The 19,940-nt window shown below is 36.7% G+C and overlaps 1 protein-coding gene across 16 annotated transcripts in view; it reads right to left on the bottom strand.

The window, feature by feature from the left end:
• DMD (dystrophin) overlaps window positions 1–19,940 on the bottom strand; it is a 1,059,271-nt gene that overhangs the window by 395,853 nt on the left and 643,478 nt on the right. For all 16 annotated transcript variants that reach the window (XM_064646827.1, XM_064646828.1, XM_064646820.1 and 13 more), the window contains one exon: window positions 6,208–6,383. In XM_064646827.1, coding sequence (XP_064502897.1) covers window positions 6,208–6,383 — 176 coding nt within the window. The remainder of the gene's footprint in view (window positions 1–6,207; window positions 6,384–19,940) is intronic.

Below are 19,940 nucleotides of genomic sequence, written 5' to 3' on the forward strand. Positions count from 1 at the left end.
TCTGCAGGTTCAAACTCATTAAAAGTGTAAATGTATTTGCAGCTAAAATAATGAAAAATTCTCTTCCATTCAACTGAACCCAATTTTAACAAATGTCAGGATCGTGATGAATAAAAAACTCCAAACTGATTACTTCTGAAGCAGTGAAGGAATCTAATTCCCAAGCATCTGTTCTCAAAAATTGCACAAGAAATTTTTAACAAAGGTGAAAAACAAAAAGACCAGCCAGCACTACCGTTATGAGGCTGTCAACTCATTTATGAGTGTTCCCCTTATCAAGCTCCTACTTGAGATGTTGCTTCTCCTTCCGTGTACTTTCCCTTGACTAGCTCTGCCTGGCCCTGTGTTCCTGCAGTGGGAGTGAAGGTGCAGCACCACACTGCTGCCACAGCCCTGGGTTGCTGCCACCCAGGCACTCAAGGGCACACAGGGATTTAGGGATATGGCAAGCCACTGCATCCTAAAGTCATCCAAAACTCAGCTGTCCCAGTGGTGTGTCTCAGCGCAGACATGCACAGCATGACATGGCCTGATGTGTCTCAGGGGACAGAAAGGCAGAGAGAACTGCTGTTGGTGCAGTTTAGAAGATTCTGTATTAAAAATGATTGCTGGAGTATGAAGAGGGAGAGAAATAGACACCTTTTTTCCCATCCTTGTTCAAGGATTAGTAGCATCTATTCAAAGGGTCATTGAGACTTCCCCTGGTCTCTAAAGTGCACATTTCAGTTTGGGTAACACTGTTCCAGAGTACAAACTTCTCCAAAACATGCCACTTGCAGCAAAATGCTAACAAAACCTCAATTAAATTCCCAATTTACTAACTATCAGTGTATCAGACTTTCAATCAAGTTCCACTTTATTCAACTGCCTATTTCAAAGTTTGCAGTAAGATAAAATGACACTCTCACCTAATTCTTAGCTGGATGGCTTAGACTGCAAGATAGAGAAACTTTAAACACTGAATTCAAACTTCTATAGTTTTGAAACTCTTAGATAAAAGCAAGTGAAAGATAACATCCTACACAAACATAACTCAAGCATAACCTCTTGATCTTTAGCACCAAAGATAGGAGATTCAAAGTCAATTTTAAGATTGTGCCTTGCCTGGGTTCTGCATTTGACATTTTAAAACTTAAAACAAACTTCTTTTTACTGAAGAGCAGTACACATTCCTCAAATTGTTTTGAGATTTCGTTTTATTTTCCTGTCTGTTTTTAATTAAGTTGACCTTTGTGGTCCAAATAATTTTCATTCATTAAATCTGCCAGTCTATCACTGAGATTAATATTAGTATGTAGTGAACTTATGATCAGTTTCAGTTATTTACAGAATATCATGGTTTTGATCAGGTTTATAGTTCTTATTATGCAGGTAGTTTAATATTTATTTCAAATTATTTATGAAAACTGTATTACCATGTTGAAACTTGGAATTATATCCCATATCAATCTTCCCCTTTCAAGTCAACCAACCACAGGGTTCATGGTGATTACAGGAAATATTTATCAATGCAGTGATAATATTATGTTCTCATACAGAATAAATAGCAGACCATTTAACAGAGCAACCTCAGAAAAACTGACAAAACAATTTTGTAGAATTCCTCCTCCCCTACTCAAAATATAATCAGTGCATCAGAACCTGAAAAATGCCTGAGTGCGTGAGAAAAGCTACCCCAACAGAATGCCATCAACATTGCTAACAGGAGATGGAATTAAGGGGAACACAGAAGACTGGCTACTTTCTTTACTCCATTCACCTCATACTCTCCCAGGATCCACTGTCATCATATAGAGTTGAGTCACAATAATTTCCATCCTAACCTTCTCTGGCCAGCATAACCTAGACATTCAGAAACTACAATGTAAATCTTAAATCCATTTTACTATCTCTTACACTTTCAACAAGTAACCTTTACTTCTGGCACTGAGGAATTAGGTAACATGTTCCACATTCAGTTTACCCATCACTTCGACTTCATAAACTCCAGTCATATCCCTCCCAAGATTTCTCTCCAGATTGAAGATCTCCAGCTTCTTAGTCTCTCCACACAGTGTAGCTGCTCTAAACCTTGGGTCATTTTAGCTGTCCCCCTTCATCCATACTTTCTGTAAGTCCCTTTGACATTCAGAGAGATCTGCACACAGTAACTAACTTGAGCACACCACAACATTTGATATCAGCAAATCAACATTTTTTGTTGGTGTTTTTTTTTCATAATACCCTTACTGATGCAACCACTCCATCCTGTGCCTGAAAACACTGTCAGTGACAAAACTAGGATCACTTTCTTGAGTTGTAACAAGCTCACCATCATCCAAGCATGGTATGATCTGTTTGTCTAAAACATATTCATTGCTTCACATTTGTCTCTGATGAAGATCATCTGCCCATCTGCTCAGTTTTGGAGTTCCCACTATCAACTCAGCATTTGACTACCTAAGGCTTAATGTCATCAGCATCCTTGGAAATGTCACCATACACCTCCTGTCTTCAACTAAATTCTCACATTTGTGCATCTTACAAAAATACTGTGTGTTGCTTTCTGTTACTCCTGTACTCTACACCCTCCATCCCACAATGGATCTTTAAAGTCTTGAAAATATGAGCTATGGGCTTTAGAAGGATGCCCAAAATGGAGTGTTGATGCCTCACCTGTAAACAGGATTATAAAAATCAATTTCTTCCATCTTGGTAAGCAAACAGCAAAACCAGAATTTACAGTATTTAAAATTTCCTTGTCATTTAAATAATGCTTAGCAACACTACATTTGAATCTGAAATCACTGTCAGATTTCATTTCTGGAATCCATTCAATTGCTATTTTTTTCCACTTTCTTTATCCTGAGATCTGCTGAGCCAAAAAAACTTAATAGATTACTACTCCTCTCAGCTACTCAAAAACAACTTTGAAAGCAGAGCACAATGTATTGACTACAAAAAATAAAACATAAAACCTACTAAAAATTTTGAGACAGTTTTATTTTCTGATTTGAAGAAGGTTCTAAACGTTAGAAATGTTGTTTCTAAAACTATTTTGTCTTTGAAATTATAAAAAGAAAATATATTATACCCAGTTTGCTCTGCCTTAAAACAATATCTTCTTCCTTTATAGTTCCATTTTCTCATTTTCAAAATTGACAAAAAACATCTTAGCATCCCCTTCACAATAATAAAATTCTTTTAACCATGAATATTTTATTTTTAGGAAAGATAGTCAAATATTAAAAGACTATGAAAACTTACATGATTTAGAATATAAGCATTCTGACTTAGCAGTTGGGTTTGTTTTGTGGTTTTTTTTAATAGTCTGTTAAAGCTATTCTGAAAAAGGGATTCATATGTTATTTGACCCACATTTATCATAATTTATATTCTAATAAGATACTGAAATATATTTGACATGGTGCAAGCACATGCACTGGGCAGTGCTGTGACTATATTGGCTCTTTTGGATTGTAAGTAGAGGTCACTTCCTTCAACTTGCCCTGTGTGCTTTGATCATGCTTTGATCTTAATCATAAATTAGAGCACTTTGGATGACACAAGTTTCAAGTCCCAAAAAGAGAGAACCTGACTGTACCCCAAACCCAATTAGGACAACCAATGAAAAACTAAAAGATGTCAAACATAAGAGACATGAAAATCCCACGACACCATGGCTATATAAAGACTGTGCAGCTGATAAGCCTATTGTCTTTTCATGCCCAGGATCATCAATAATTGAGGACTAGATAGAACACACCACTTATTCCTGTCAAATAGGTTTCTTTCCTTTGAAAATCCAGTCTGCGAGAGTAAAAAGATGAAATAAAATTTAAAAACAAACAAACAAACAAAAAAAACCACAAACAAAACAAACATACTGGGAGGCAGCAGCTAAGCTAAGCTGGGGGTAGAATCTGTTTTCAAGACCAGGAATAAAAAAGCATTTCCTGGCTCTGACACAGCCAGGAAGACTGGGTGATGAATAGAAGCACAAACTCCTCCATCCTGATGCAAAAATCTTACTAAAATAGACCAAGAACATTTATATCAGTTTAAAAAAACACTATCAGTATTCCTGCTGGTGCACTGCATTTATTCACGCAAAGTTCACTAACTGAGGTCTCTGCAATCATGGTCCTTGAAATTATACAAGTCGTCACTCCAGATGAAAACAAATCAATCAGTCAACACACTAAACAGACCAAAGGACTTGCATGTGCAAGTGTTTATGTTTATCTAGGGAACATAACTCTACTATTCCCACTTAACAGATCATAGCCTTCCTTAAAATATAGAATGTGCCAAGAAATTCCATGTAATCCTGCTAATGCTCCATTGAGCCAAAAGAGCATTCAGATGGACATTTCTACTGAAAAATGAAGGATTGTACAATACCAATCTTAACCACAACTGGAACACATTTTATAGTCTCAGACAAAGCTCAACCATCGATCTCTTTCTTCTGCTGAAGAACTTTACAGGGCTATTAAAATGATGTGTTATTGTTTTGTAAGTGCTGGCACTTACACAACAAGTTAATGCTTAGAAACACAGATGGGTTTCCAATGTACAAAAGAACAGCTTTTAGTGTGACAAATAAAGGCCAAGGACTCCCTTGTGTAAAAAGCTGCAGTACCATCAACACCTGGAAATACAGCAGAAGAAATTATTTAAGGCATCCCTGTAGCTTCTGACAGCTGTAGATTACATGCTGCATCTTCTTCCCTAACACAGAAGCACAGAATCACTTAGATTGGAAAGACCTGTGAGGTCATCAAGTCCAACCATTAACTCAGTACTGCCAAGTCCACCACCAAACCATGTCCCTAAGTACGATTTCTATATTTAAATACCTCTGGGGAGACCTTATAGCACCTTCCAATACCTAAAGAAGGCTTACAGAAAGGCTGGAAAGACACTTTTGACAAGGGCATGTAGTGATTGGAAAAGGGGGAATTGCCTTAAGCTGAAGGAGGGAAGGTTTGATTAGATATTAGGAAGAAATTATTTACTTCTGAGTGGTGAAGCACTGAAACAGGTTGCCCAGAGAGGTTCTCATCCCCAGCACTGTTGAAAGCCAAGCTGGATGGGACTCTCAGAAACTTGATCTTGTGGAAAGTGCCCTGTCCATGGCAGGGAGGTTGGAGCTAGATCATCTTTGAGGTCCCTTCCAACCTTAACCATTCTATGATTCTATGGTGACTCAACCACTGCCCTGGGCAGCCTGTTCCAATGCCCAGCATGTCCCAAGTGAAGGTTTGATCATGATTAAACTCAGTAATAACCTTTCAGGACACTCCCTTATGACTCTAGTAAACATTTTCACAGCTTTTGCCCCTCCATGGCTCTGAACAGAAAAATCAGAATTAACAAAATTTGTTGCACACGACCAGTTCTTGCAGTAGATCTCTAGCATTCATTAATGTACCTCTATAAGGAATATTCTGGGTTTTAAAAAAACAGATGGATGAAGAAAGCTCTACCTCTATTTTCTACTGTATTTTAAAGCAGAATGGCATATCCAGTTAGGCCTAGCATCTAGGTTAAGAATATATGCTTTTACAAAACCTAGTTTAAACAGCAACAATTTTTTTTAAATTGGAAATCCTCTTTTTAAAGATGTAAAGCCATTTTTGCACTATCTGTAACCCAAACACTTCCTGTGACTGCATGAGAAAAACAAACTGATGTGAAAGTGATTATAAATAACCTTAAATTGAGCAATCCATTCTTTTTATCCTGGCTATGAAATGTAGATGTTAATGGCATTAATTATGATAAGTGAATTAGATTAGGATTAACTGTATCAATTAGCTAATGTATTATTAGTACTACAGAGATCTATTTTAATGACATACAATCAAATGGAAAGGTTATAAGTCAATTGTAAATTCTGTAAATGAAGCTCCAATCTGTGCTATTTTTAAATCAAGAAATAGTGTATGCTCATTTGTAGGTTTTTTTTAAACAGTAAGAGTGAAATTATAAAAATGTGGAGTTTGGAAGGGAGTGGGCAGTCATTGACAGGAGTAGGTAGCAAAGAAAACAAAACAAAAAGTAACAAATTATAGTGGATGTGAAATTTAATTACTGATAATTCCTTATATACACGAGAACTCTAAAAGTTGAGAACTCCTTTGAAATATTAAGCGAGAATCAAATCTAAAATAACTAAAAGTAATTTCCAATATTTTTCTTCTATGCTCCCTTTTAACCTACCTCTTTTTTTTCTCTACCAGCTGTTTGCAGATCTCCTGCCACCGGGTATTCAGACTTTCCAGTTGTTCCTTCAGCACTTTAGCATCTGCTGTTGATGACTGCTCAATAATCTCTTCACCAGTTACATTCAGTGTTTTGACAACAGTTTGCTGTCGCCCAATGCCATCCTGAAGCTCCTGTAAAATACACAGCACATACACGTATTCATGAAAAAACGCTTCATCGCATATTGGCCAGATGGAAAGAGGTGAAAGTTTTTGCTCTTTTCTGAGTTCCAAATGAAAAATCCAAAGATAAGTAGACAGAAAGACATCTCATGATTCTGTAACAAGTACCTTTCAGTACCTCTACAGCCTTTTATCCTCTCCTGTATTCTTGTCTACTAGAGATCATTGCAGTAATACTGTGCACATCAGTTAATAAGTAAAACTTGTGAACAAATATACTTCTACACACCCAAAGGTATACAGCACATTTATTTAACAGCCTACAAAGCATTGTTAGGTTTGAACAGCACAGTGCGGGGAGTTCCTACTAGCTATCAACTCTAATAAGGAATGTCAGGAAAGCAGAGACTGGTTTGGTTTTTCGTTTGTTTGTTTGGGTTTTTTGCTTGTTTTTTGTTTGGTTGGTTTTTGTTTGTTTTGGTTTTTTCAACTGGGTTGGAAAAGACCTCTGAGATCATCAAGTTCAACCCTTGATCCAACACTGCCATGGTAACTAGACCATGGCACTAAATGCCACATACAGTCTCATCTAAAAAACCTTCGGGGATGGAGAATCCACCACCTCCCTGGGCAGCCCATTCCAATGTCTGATTACTCTCTCTGTATAAATTTCTTCCTAATATCCAACTTAAACTTCCCCTGGCACAGCTTAAGATCATGCCCTCTTGTCCTACTGCTGGTTCCTTGGGAGAAGAGACTGATGCCCACCTGGCTACAATCTCCTTTCAGGTAGGTGTAGAGTTTGAAATATTCTGATTCCATTAAAGAACACATTTTTCTCCAGTTGCAACAAGCCTAATAATCCATTCACTTGTGGAATTTTTGGGTTTGTTTTGGATTTTTTTGTTTTGGGGTTCTTGGGTTTGCTTGTTTCTTTGGGTTTGCTTGTTTTGGTTTTGGCTTTTTGTTTGTTTGTTTGTGGGAGGTTGATTTTGTTGTTATTGGTTGGTTAGTTTGGAATCTTTGGTTTGTTTGTCTTGTTTTTTAACAGGACTGGGGGGAACATTTTTCTAAGAAAAAGTATTACAATGTTTCTACTTACACAACAGAATTAAAAACTACCACAAATAACCAACATGGACAATTCTCAAGTTTTACTAAATGCATGGGGAAACGTTTTTCTACATCTTTTATGATTTAAAAATAATTATCCCTGTAGCTATCTTACCTCACATTTACAACACTGTTCTGAATCTGTAGCTTAGATTTTAACACTGCCTGCCTGTTTAAGAAAGTCAGTACCTACAAACAAACAAACAAACAAACAAACAAATATTTTCATATTTTTAATCATCAGTAGAGCATGAGTATTTTTTCCTTCAATTACTCAAAATATACAACCAGGCAAGTGTAAAATCATTTTCAATGGTTTACTGCTAAAATAAACAGAAACTGAAAAAAAAAAAATCTCCACTGTGATATTCATACTTATGATAGGTTTTCACAATTTCAGGAAGTGTGTCTAAATCCTACCTACATACAAATGCTTTCAAGTAAAATTCTGAATCTATCTTTTCTGGAAGAAACCAAATACTTCAGCACTATCACACCCTACAAAAATGTTATATGCTTGTTTTCTCTTTCTAAGTGCGTAACATAAATTGCAGAGCCTGTCAGTAAATCTGCATATTAACATTAAATAAAATTTGTCCATGAAACAGTTAAAACTGGCAGGATACCACTTTACAAGATGAACATAAAGATGAACATAACTACTTCTCATGCTTTTTTCGACATATATCTTCAGTCATGAGGTTATGATTGAAGTTCACACACTGAACCACTCTGGAAGTCAATTTGTTCTAAGACAATCAAAACTCAGGTGCCAGCTATTATTAATTCATTAAACTGCAGGGAGTCAGTTGCACGCCCTATCTCAGCTTTTGCACAGATGTTACATGGACAGCTTGAACACCAACAGCAACAGACTCTGGGACACAGAGGAATATGTCAGTAGGTTGCTGTGGCATTTACCTGGACAGGAGTCATAGCTGAGGCAGAGGTTTACTCTGTTGAGATCTAACTTATTCTTACTATACTTTCTGTTTGGTTTTCTTACAGTTTCTTTTAGGTTGTTACAGAGGAGAATCCCCTGTAAAATTATTCCTTTCTTACATTCCTCTCAGTAAAAACTGGTCTGCTGATGTTGGGGGTTTTTTTCCAAATTACTTTCAGGTCCCACAGTTTCAGAATAAGAAGTAGCAGTGACGAGCATAACGTGGCAGTAATCTGGATACTGTTTTAGTATGTCTTGATAGGATGAGAACCATTTTTCTGCAGGATCCTGGCAAGCTATGTGACAGTCCAGTCACGTTGCATCAAGCACCTGCTGATGCACAGTGTCCCAGCACACTTTGCTTTGTCTGTGGAATATGTAAGGTTTTTAAGATACCATTGTAACAGAAACTGCAAGATCTTCTAAGACCCAGAGAAGACACATAAAATCCTCTTCCTTTGAGGTATCGAATTTTATTTTCTTTCTGTGATGCACACTAATACAATAATACCTGGTCCAACTGTACCATCAGGTACATGATTTCATTATTAGCAATAAACAGCGATAATGGCCAAGTAGTTTGCCTAAATGCAAATTTAGGCAAATTGTGAGTCTGAATTGGCCCTTTTACTACACACTTCAGTATTGGTAATGCCCAGCTTAAAATGAATACCTAGTTTTTGTACATATTCACTGTATTTCACACTGAGTTTAGCACTAGAGCCTTTGCGTTATGCAGTGGGGAGCATTACATGGGTAAATCATAACGATGTATAGTTTGAGGAAAAATATATTACAGTAAGTGCCTTTTTTCCAGCAAGGCACCTGAAACCTTTGTGCTATTGCATGTGCCTGTTTGAAGTTAAGATCCAAAACCAGCACGACCACTTACTGAAAAAAAATAAGTCAGAACAAAGCTTCTACCTTTATTCGGAAGGCCCACTCATAATAGATGATCAAGGCAAGGAGAACAAAGAAGGGAAATTCTACTTCTGAAAGTCCAGAGTTTTTAGAAGGAAACTTTTTAGAATTTAGTTGTTATCTCTGCATCACCTTTTCTAAATGACAGAAATAATGACCAATCAGTATACTATTATAAACTGAAATGCTAATTAAAAGCCCATTTAAATACTCTGAGCCTTTTTCCTGTGTTAACAGCAGCTTAAATTAGTTTTTCTTCCTCCTCCAGCATTCACACACACACACATACACAGACACACACACATAAGGAACAAGTACATGATTTTCACACTTATTTCAATTGACAAAAAATTAAACAAGGGAATTTTCTCATTTATCCCACAAAATTATGTAATAGGCTTTACTTACAAAGTAAAAAAAGAAAATAGCTGGCTCAATTGCAGAGACAGTCTTGGAACTTAAGATCCTTAATCCTGAAATGGGAATCTTGCAAAGGATGCATAGGAATGAGAAGTGTGAACTTCCACCAGAATATAAGAGAAGGCTATAACAGAAGGCTTTTGGCCATCTGCATTTCAGATCATCATAAAGAACCCAATTTGAGATTTTTTCCAAGTATTCTAGGCATCTGACACTTTTCACGTGATTAAACAGAAAGACATGTGCTGATGAAATTTGTCTAGATTCCATGGTCCATGAAAAAGATTTTTGTTGATAGTGGGTACTGTACAAAGCAGAGCCTCCCATGAAGAGATTTAGGGGGTTTTTTTAAAGCATTTTGAACTGAACAAATATTTTTTAACTGTTTTGCTCAAAGTCACATTTTTACACACTCATCCCAGAGCTGTTAACCACAAAGATGCTTTTCACAGCTTACATATAGTATCTCAAATTTGTCAGCACCTATAGTTTCCTATTAACCTATAGTTTCCTATTAACTTCCCCTCTATCCTTACCACAAACCTGCATGAGGGCAAGGTGCTGGGAGCCTGTACAACCTTCCCTCCCACAGCCCAAAGGTTTATGGTTCTACAAAAGGAATATTGACATCGAATGTTTCTTGTAGTTTCACTTGGCATTTCACTCCTTCATACAGAAATGGCAAACAAAAGGGCACGTTGCCCTTTGGATTCCCAACTCACTTAGAAGGCGATTGGAGATACCTATACTTGCAATCATGCAGTTTCTAATCTCTTTATGAACAGAGCGTACAAACAAATTTAATTAAAATTATATGTTTATATAATATTAAAAAAAAAAACAAACTCAGAAGAGATCTCACCATAGAGATACCAGGAAAAATTTTTTCACAATGACAGTGGTGAAATACTGGAATATAGGTTGCCCAGAGAGATGGTAGATGCCTCACCCTTGGAATCATTCAAGGTCACGCTGGACAAGGCTCTTACTGACCTGATCTAGTGGAAGATGTCCCTGCTCATTGTGAGGGAACTATGATTAAACTTCTTGCAGATAAGGAGAAGTAACTTATATAATTGATTAAAGAACTCACCAACCAATTTCAAATATTTTACATCATCACATTCTTAATTGCCACTTTTTTTCCTGATTCCTTTCACAATGCTCATGACTAGGCAATATGACAAAAAGAGAAAATATTTTTTGGATAGATTCCTGATATAAGTTAAAACAAACAAACAAAAAAAAAGAGTGGATGAGGATTTGAAGTAAATCTGTTTGCTTGCTTTGCCCGTATCATGTAAATTAAACATTCATCAGAAGACTCAACCACTTACACGAGAGGGTACCTGAATGGCATCATTTTGCCTTATTTGTTATTTCTTAGTTAACTTTAACATACATCAGACAACCCTTTCTGCAATCTCATTTACACTTTTCATTGACAGAAATAGCATTTTATCATTAAACTAAATCAGACACTATTCTTTGAGCAATCTTAGGATCACTTTCCTCTTTTCATTGTGGTAGATAAACGTACTTAACAATAATTTATTGTTATGGAAAAGCCCTGCAGCAACACTAAGAAATACCACAAACAAGCTAATTTCTGTCAGAAAAAATAATGGTCACAAAATGTTTTAAGTGAAAAATAATGTGCTGCCTTTCCTTTGTTTAGGGTAAGGTACAGATCCAGAAAAGTGTGTAAAGGTACTATGCACCACTTTCAGAAACCTGTAGTCTTAAATTCAACATTAATGTGCTATTCTTCAGTCATTTACATAAACATTTCTTCTATTTTGAATTGTATAAAGCCATACGGTTGACATAAGTGTCTACCCAGATACAATAACATAAATCAGAGAACTGTGAAAACATTTGGTGGAAAACTATCCCCAAAACAATTTGCTAGCATTTGGTTACCAGAATGAATTTACCCATTAAGAGTATGTACCTCTCTTCAAGATTCTATTAGAAATAAGGGAGAAATTAATTTTCTAGGCAGTTAAATCCCAATGATTTAATCTGGAGACACATCACTAACACTTTGGTAGGACTAAAACAATCAACAAAGAGTATATGTTGCTTTCTAGCTGTTTTGTGCAATCTTATTGCTTTTTGTGCATTACATCATTGTGTTTTTATTACAAATTATGGAAAATTAGGACAGATGATAGAGATGGAAGAGGTGAAAAAACAGTAAAGAAGGAAGGCAATGTTTGTTAAGGAGTTGACAAGAATTTAAAAAAAAAGTGTTTTATTCTTAGAATAAATTATGGGCATTATTACAGATTGAATATTACTATCAACTCTATTCAAGAGCAGCATTTGAAAAAGGTGACAGTAGGCTCTGGGCAGATTCTCCCTATAAAGCAGACCTAGGTTCATGTAGTCAGTATTACTGGTTTTGTACAGTTGTACAAGAGAAACCAAAGGAAAAGAGAATTGCCACAGACCTGTTTTCTGAGTAAACAATAAATACTCTAAAATTACAAGGAGATTTCATTCTCATTTTGAATAAAATCATAAACTTGTGGCTTAAGCCACAGTTTATATAAATAGTTTATAAAGAATATAAAAAAAATGCTTGATTTGTTATGCAAACTGCTTAATGGAGAGCCTTAGAAAACTACTACTCTATCCTGCTCTATTTTTTTCCTATATTTTGATGCTGTTTAATTAGAAAGACATGAAGTCCAGTATTGCCCCAGATGCATTACTAACTCTCTATGACTGATACTATTCACAAAAAAATTTGAGTAAAAAGTTACTCCACAATTGTATAGCTTAAAAAATTAAATGGAGATACACAACTTCTCATACTCCACTGAAAGCTTCTAATCAGCTAGTCCCAGATTTTTTTGAAAATTTTAATATCTTCCAGATTTTATCCCTTGACTGCACCTCTTCCCTCTAGAAAGTGAAAAATTCATTCTTCATAAGACAAGGCATTAAAGCTGAAATTTTATTATTTAACCTATACAAATTCTTCAGTCTAAGCTGCTGTCCTTCAAAAAGCAGTAGTCTGCTTAATGGCCTAGTAATTTCACACCTCAGCACTGCTGTCTGTACCACTATCAAATATAATTCCAAATGCATCTCCAGTTTTTCTTATTGAATTTCCCTGAATGAATTTCTCTGCATAGTTAGCTCTTGAGAGGCACATATCACCCAGTAAGACTTACTACCATGAATTTCACCAAGGTGACAAGCTGGTTTGTGAGAAGATCTGATTCCCCACTCATTGTAATAATAAAAAGTTAACTTGAATTTGTCTCTTCCTCTAAAGGAAATTTCTCATACCTTTAAATCCACAGGGATACAAAAGGAAAGAGGAAGTCAAGGCTTGAAAACTGAAATTTTCCCTCACATATACCTCCTGCAATAAAAGTATTTTGAACATATAAATCAACTTCATCACAATTTCCTAGCTTTTCAGAATGATCCAACTTGGAGCTTTGGATGACTTGATATTGGCTCTTGAAGATCTTCTGAACGTGACTGCTATGGGTCTAAAAGCTGCCTCCTACCCCTGTCCAAAGACATTTCAAAAATCTGTCTTTGCTTTCCTTTACCCTTGTCTGGACAAAAAGTTACAAAGTTGCTTTGGATTTTCAAGGCAAGGTTTTGATAGAGAGGGAGCTACAGGGGTGGTTTCTGTGTGAAGTTGCCAGAAGCTTCACCCATGTCTGGAAGAGTCAATGCCACCGACTCCAAGATGAACCCACTGCTGGCCAAGGCCAAGCCATCAGCAACAGTGGGAGCAGCTCTGGGATAACTTTGTTAAGAAGGGGAACAAAATTCTGTGCAATTGCAGTGGGAGAAAGAAGTAAGAACATGTGACAGCAAGAGCCCTGCAAACACCAAGGTCAGTGAAGAAGGAGTGGGAGGACGTGCTCCAGGTGCTAGAGCAGAGATTCCCCTGCAGTCCATGGTGCAGACCATGATGAGGCAGCTGTGCCCCTGCAGCCCACGGAGGTCCATGGTGGAGCAGAGATCACCTGCAACATGTGTAGAACCCCATGCCTGAGCAGGTGGATACCCAAAAAGAGGCTGTGACCCTGTGGGAAGTTGTGCTGGAGCAGGCTCCTGGCAGGACCTCTGACCCCATAGAGGGAGGAGCCCCTGCTGGAGCAGGTTTGCTCACAGCACTTGTGTCCCCACAGGGGAGCCATGCTGGAGCAGTCTCTTCCGGAAGGACTGCACCCCATGGAAGGGACCCACACCAGAGCAGTCTGTGCAGAACTACACTCTGCAGCAGTGACCCCATGCTGGAGCAGGGAAAGAGTGTGAGGAGTTCTCCCTCTGAGGAGAAAGGAGCAGCAGAGACAACGTGTGGTGCACTAATCGCAACCCCCGTTCCCCGTCCACTTACACAGCTGGAGGTGAGGATGTAGAGAACTCATCGGTGAAGTTAAGCCTAGGAAGAAGGGAAGTGTGGAGGGAAGGTGTTTTAAGATTTGGATTTGCTTCTCATTACCCTGCTCTAATTTGATTAGTGATAAATCCAATTATCTACTCAATTTGAGTGTGTTTTAGCCATGATGGTAACTGGTAAGTGATCTCTCCCTGTCCTTATCTTGATCCATGAGCCTTTTGTCATATTTTCTTCCCCCTTGTCCAGCTGAGGAGAGGAGTGATGGAGCAGGTTTGGTTGGGCAATTAGTGTCCAACGAAGGGCAACCCACCACAAAAACACTCTCTGGGACTTAGAGGCATTGAAAAAAAAGATACATTATTGGTTCAGATGACAGCTGACCTTGGCAATTTAGTCACCTTCTTAAAAACTACTTAGATAAACAGTATTTGTCTTCAAATGCTGAAACTTTGCAATCAAACTGCTTGTGGTTTTATAAAGATATTCACCAGATAATTATTTTTTTTTTTAAAAAAGGAACATCACTTTCCTATTTTTTACAGTGAGATGCAATTGTTAAAATAGGCCATATTCCTTTAAATTCACATTTCATGTTGCTTCCTAATGTGACACAAAATTGTGATGAAAGTCATTTCAGCATTAAACTGTAAAGTGCATGACCAGAGGTCTACTTTGTGTTTCTAACCTAAATTACACAGTTGCTTCTTATAAGTATATTAATTCAATTTAATTTTAGAACTGATTTGGAAATACTGCAGGGAGAAAGAAGAGATATTTTTTCTGCAAAAACTCCACTGCCACTGCATACTAACTATAATGCTTCAGGTTAAACACATAAAATTGAAGTTTGAGTCCAAAAATCTACACTCTGATTTTGCAGCACAGATGCATGCCACTAAAATATATTATTTTTCATATTGATGTAGCATCAAAATGTAAAGACAAGCCTCTGTCAAAAAACTTTTCCATTTACCTCTACACATAATAGTAGAAAGTTGTGACTATGGCCTGATTTGATACCATGTTCATTTGCAATTTCTGATATTTGCGACTTTTTGATATTTTACCTGCTCTGCAAAGCTATAACTGAGCAAACAATGTCAACGATAAGAAAAATTGCTCCATCTTCAATCTCTTTCCTCCTATCACAAATCAAACTACTCACATCATAGGTCCCAGTATATTAAAAATAACAACATGGCCTAGTTTCTTCAAACATAGCCTAGTCTTAAGTTTTCAAGGACATCAGTAATACTGATGGATTTACCCTAATATAATGAATACTTTTTTTTAGCTAAATAAGTGATTTTATTCCAACACAGTGTGAATGTAGTTCTTAATTTTTTCTGGCATATATAAACAAGTTTATTTTTCCTCTATTAAAAACAGATAGTTACTACCCTTTTATGATTTCACAACTTTTCCTGATTCTTGTAGAACTACCCAGACCCTTACATAACCCAAGCTATTTCTTATATATCTCCTATGCATCAAAAACTAGAAAACTTGAATTTGCTTTCCTATGGAATCTATACCTGGAAATTATCATCTCTAGTAATTAACTCGGCAGCACTGGAATAAACACGTTTGCCTCATCATCCTTTTTTCCTTTCAAACTTGATAGTTAGGCTGTATATATTACCTCTTTCTTTTGAAATTACTGTCTACAACAGTGGCTTCCCAGTGGAAAATTACTGTGGTAGGCAAGGGGATGAATCAGTTTAGGCTTTCAACTCTTTACATACAGCTTTGAGTGTAAAGCAAGTAAAATGGTGTTCAGTACCATGTACAGCCTTGCTTAATAATTTACCTGTTATACATCATTGCATTATGACCTTGCACTACAACAGTAGAAACAAACTATGTGTATTGGTTCAATGAGATAAGGGAGGCAAAACTAAAGTATTGCCTGAAATTTCACTTAAGTTAGCACCAGAACCAAATAAACCTAGCCAACAGAATTATTTAGTTTCCAAGAAGAGAAGGAAGAAGTCTGATTACAGCAACAAAGTTATTTCCCTGCCTAGTCCTGGAAATATAATATAGCATAAGGTCAACTGTCCTGAATTTAAGATAGACTGAAAAATACCTAGCAAATCATTTACTTGAGGATTTTGGCAGCCAGAATTAATTGTCCACATCCTCCTTTTCCTCCTTCTGTCTCCCTTAAGGCAGCATTTGCCTGAAGCCTGTGAGCAAGATGAAGTGATGGGAGAATGTCAGTAGTGAGGGACAGACGACAGAACAACCAGTCTGTAAGCAGCGACCATGTCGTCTTCATTCTACTTCTGTTTAGATCTGCTGGTCCTTTCTTTGCCTTTCATATCTCCACCAACTCTGGATTCCTAAGAGCTGTTGCTTTAGCTCTTTCAGTGCTGAGGAGAGGGTTTTTGTCCCAACTGAGTCATATTAATTTAGGTAGACTGCCTTTACTCCCTACAACAACCACTGGAGTGTTTCACGATCCCTGCTACCCTTTATTTTCCTCAGTATCTAATAGACTTAGCCTGTGTATCCATCTTGTTCCTTCTTCAGAACATAATTATAGCGTTGGGGTCTGATCTTTTATTAATTCAAATGCTTTCCTAAGCATGCCAGTGTTGCTACTCAAGGGATATCTGATTTACATATTCCCATAATTTCATTTCTGATTACTAAATTCATTAGCTTGCTTCAAAGTAGTTCATATTATAAACATAGTAAGACTTTCAGGAACTGATGTTCATTGCATATTTAACATTTTTCTCAGAACACCATCACAGTTTCAAAATAATAACCAACATGTTTATTAGAAATTTTCATTTCAGTGAAAAACATGCATCTCTACATACTGACTTTTTAGGGGAAGAGAAACAGGCTGTTTTAAAACATCAAGGCTTAGAAATAAAAATCAACTTTTGTAGGCACTAGGTACTCTCTGCTGGACAAAACTGACTTTAGGTTGGCTTTTCTCACATCTTCAACAAGACGTAATATTGAAATAACCGTAACAAATCTGAAAAAATATGTGTTGACAACAGAGGAATTCCAGGCTAAGGATGGCGACCCAGGAAGCAATTAAGGATAGGGACCCAGGAAGCAAGTAATTCAGGATACATTACTTCTATTTCTGAAGATGTGTCACTATTTCATAGACTTGTTACAAACAGAAACAAACAAACAAACAAACAAACAAAACCAAATCTTGTTTAATTTTTGTTCCTCTACTGAAATATTTAATAAAGGTTATGGGTGGTTTAGTAGACATTCATACAAAATTATGAAGCAGAAGCATGAGGTAAGTTTTTTAACATGCTCAGCTTCCCTGACTGATGGACGCTGAGGGCATTCAATACTATTCCGAACTAGATTCCAGCAAAATGGCTCGGGGTAAAAAAACCTCATGTACTTCTATCAAGAAACATTGCAGAGGGAAGAGGCACACTTACATAAAATCAGACTCCTTTTTTCTTTCTATGCGTAATGTATAATTTCTGCTAACTTTCAAGTTTCTAAAAGTAGAATAGTGATTGTCCTGCTCTGCTCTGCACCGGTGCAGCCTCACCTTGAGTTCAGAGTGCAGTTTTGGGCACCACAATATAAGAAAGACATTAAACTATTAGAGAATGTCCAAAGAAGGGCAACAAAGATGGTGAAGGGCCTTGAGTGGAAGCTATACGAGGAGTGCCTGAGGGCACTTTCTTTGTTCAGCCTGGAGAAGAGGAGAGTGAGGGGAGACACCATTGTGGTTTACAGCTTCCCAATGAGGGGAAGGGAGGGGCAGACACTGATCCCTCTGTGCCCAGTGACAGGAGTTGAGGGAATGGCCTGAAACTGTGTCAGGGCAGGGGGTGCTTGGATATTAGAAAAAGATTCTTCACCCAGAGGGTGGTTGGGCACAGGAACAGGCTCTCCTGGGAAGTGGTGGCACCACCAAGCCTCTCTGAGTTCAAGAACTGTTTTGACAATGCTCTCAGGCACAGGGGGTAATTCTGGGGTTGTCCTGTGCAGGGCCAGAAGCTGGACTTTACTGATCCTTGTGAGTTCCTTCTAACTAAGAATGTTCTATGATTCTAAAACTTTAAGTACTGACAGTATGTAACTAAGTACAATTTTCCATGTTTAGAGAAGACAGAATTAAACCAGTGCCAGTGCCATTTACAACTCACTATTATGACATCCAATCACTACCTGCAGCATCATCTGAGAATGAAAACAATATACCAATGCTATAATAATACTAGGTTATATTAACACTAGATTATTTTAATAAAGTGTGAATACAGTGCTATAATAATAGAAAGATAATACTGACCACTGCATTCTAATCTTATCCACAGGATGCTACACACAGGAAAACCAATATGTTTTACAAAACCAATTTGATTTATTTAGGGAATTTTATTATTTTATTTTTTATTCACAAATTTTTACACTTATATTTTACACTGAATTTCTATGCTGGGACATAGTTTCAATAAGCATATTAAATTTTTTGTTAAATAAATACTTGCTTTTCAAATAATTAATTTTTTAATGCTAATATGATCTTAGATAGCTTAAATTATTATGTCTTATAATAAGATGACAAAAGAACAGTACATCCAATCAAATAACTGGCATAGCTAGAAACCTTCAGTTCATCCCCTCAAAGAAATCCAAGTAAAAAATAAGTTCTGCTACAAAAGAGGATGTCTGTCTTCTAGCAGACATCAGTCTCTCCCAAAATGAGTTTAAAAATAAGAACACATCAGTAATTGATTTTGTCTGCTTACTTCATATTTATACTAAAAATATTACAATAAGAATAAACATACACAAATGGCACCAGAATTAATACCACACTAAAGATCTACTCAATACTTAAATAGAACCAAAAAGGTTATTTTCTGTATTGCAGCATCTTTCACAGGAGGAAAATATGGTTATTAATAATAGAAAAATTTATTGTGGTTCAAAATTAATATATTGATTCCTAGCTGAAGGGCAAAAGATCTACAGAATTTTTCAGTCAATCACTAAAATCTCATTTAAGAAGTTAGATAAAACTAGATATTGCTAATAATTTAATAAATCACTTGGAAACAGGAGAAACAATATAAATTGGATGTTCTTTGCAGCCTGCAAAACTGATTTTGTCCCCTAAAAAATGCTAATAGCTCAAATTGTACTTAGCATATTTCACAGATATTTTGGGTAGAATGAAGTGATTACAGTTTTTGGAATAATTCTGACTAAGATATTTCTCTAACTGCACATAATTTTGTTTCATGGTAATTTTTTACATTAAAAAAGTATTTTTCTTCTATTCACTGTGATGCTGCATACCTAATACACCTTATAGATTGTACAGCTTGTCCAGAAGTCTGGCCATGAAATTCTAACCTTAATATAAAAGAGCTAAATATTTGTTTGGATAAAAGATCCACTTCATTATTTCTGTTTTTCTGCAGAATCACTAGAGGCTACAAGATTGAGTATGCATGCCTTAGAGAATCCACCACAATAAACAATTTCTCTGAGCATGGAGACGAAAATCAAATATGGGATTCAGTTTGATACTTCTTAAAAGGAGTTCACAGAGGTCTGCCTGGCAATAATTCATAATATTTCCTTATTTAAACCCCCAACATATGCATGCCAACATCCACACATTTCTCCTTCAGTCTGTATTTGGAAAAGTGCTTTACTCTCAAGCAAGATTTGAACGGTAAGGAGTAGATCTTATCATTATACCAAAACTAAGAACCTTTACTCCGCTCCTCAGGTCCTCAAGGAAGACCTCCAGCACGATTTACCAGGAGCTGCCCAG

This window comes from Pseudopipra pipra, chromosome 2 (genome assembly GCF_036250125.1).
Source record: "Pseudopipra pipra isolate bDixPip1 chromosome 2, bDixPip1.hap1, whole genome shotgun sequence".
NCBI classification, from domain to species: Eukaryota; Metazoa; Chordata; class Aves; order Passeriformes; family Pipridae; genus Pseudopipra; species Pseudopipra pipra.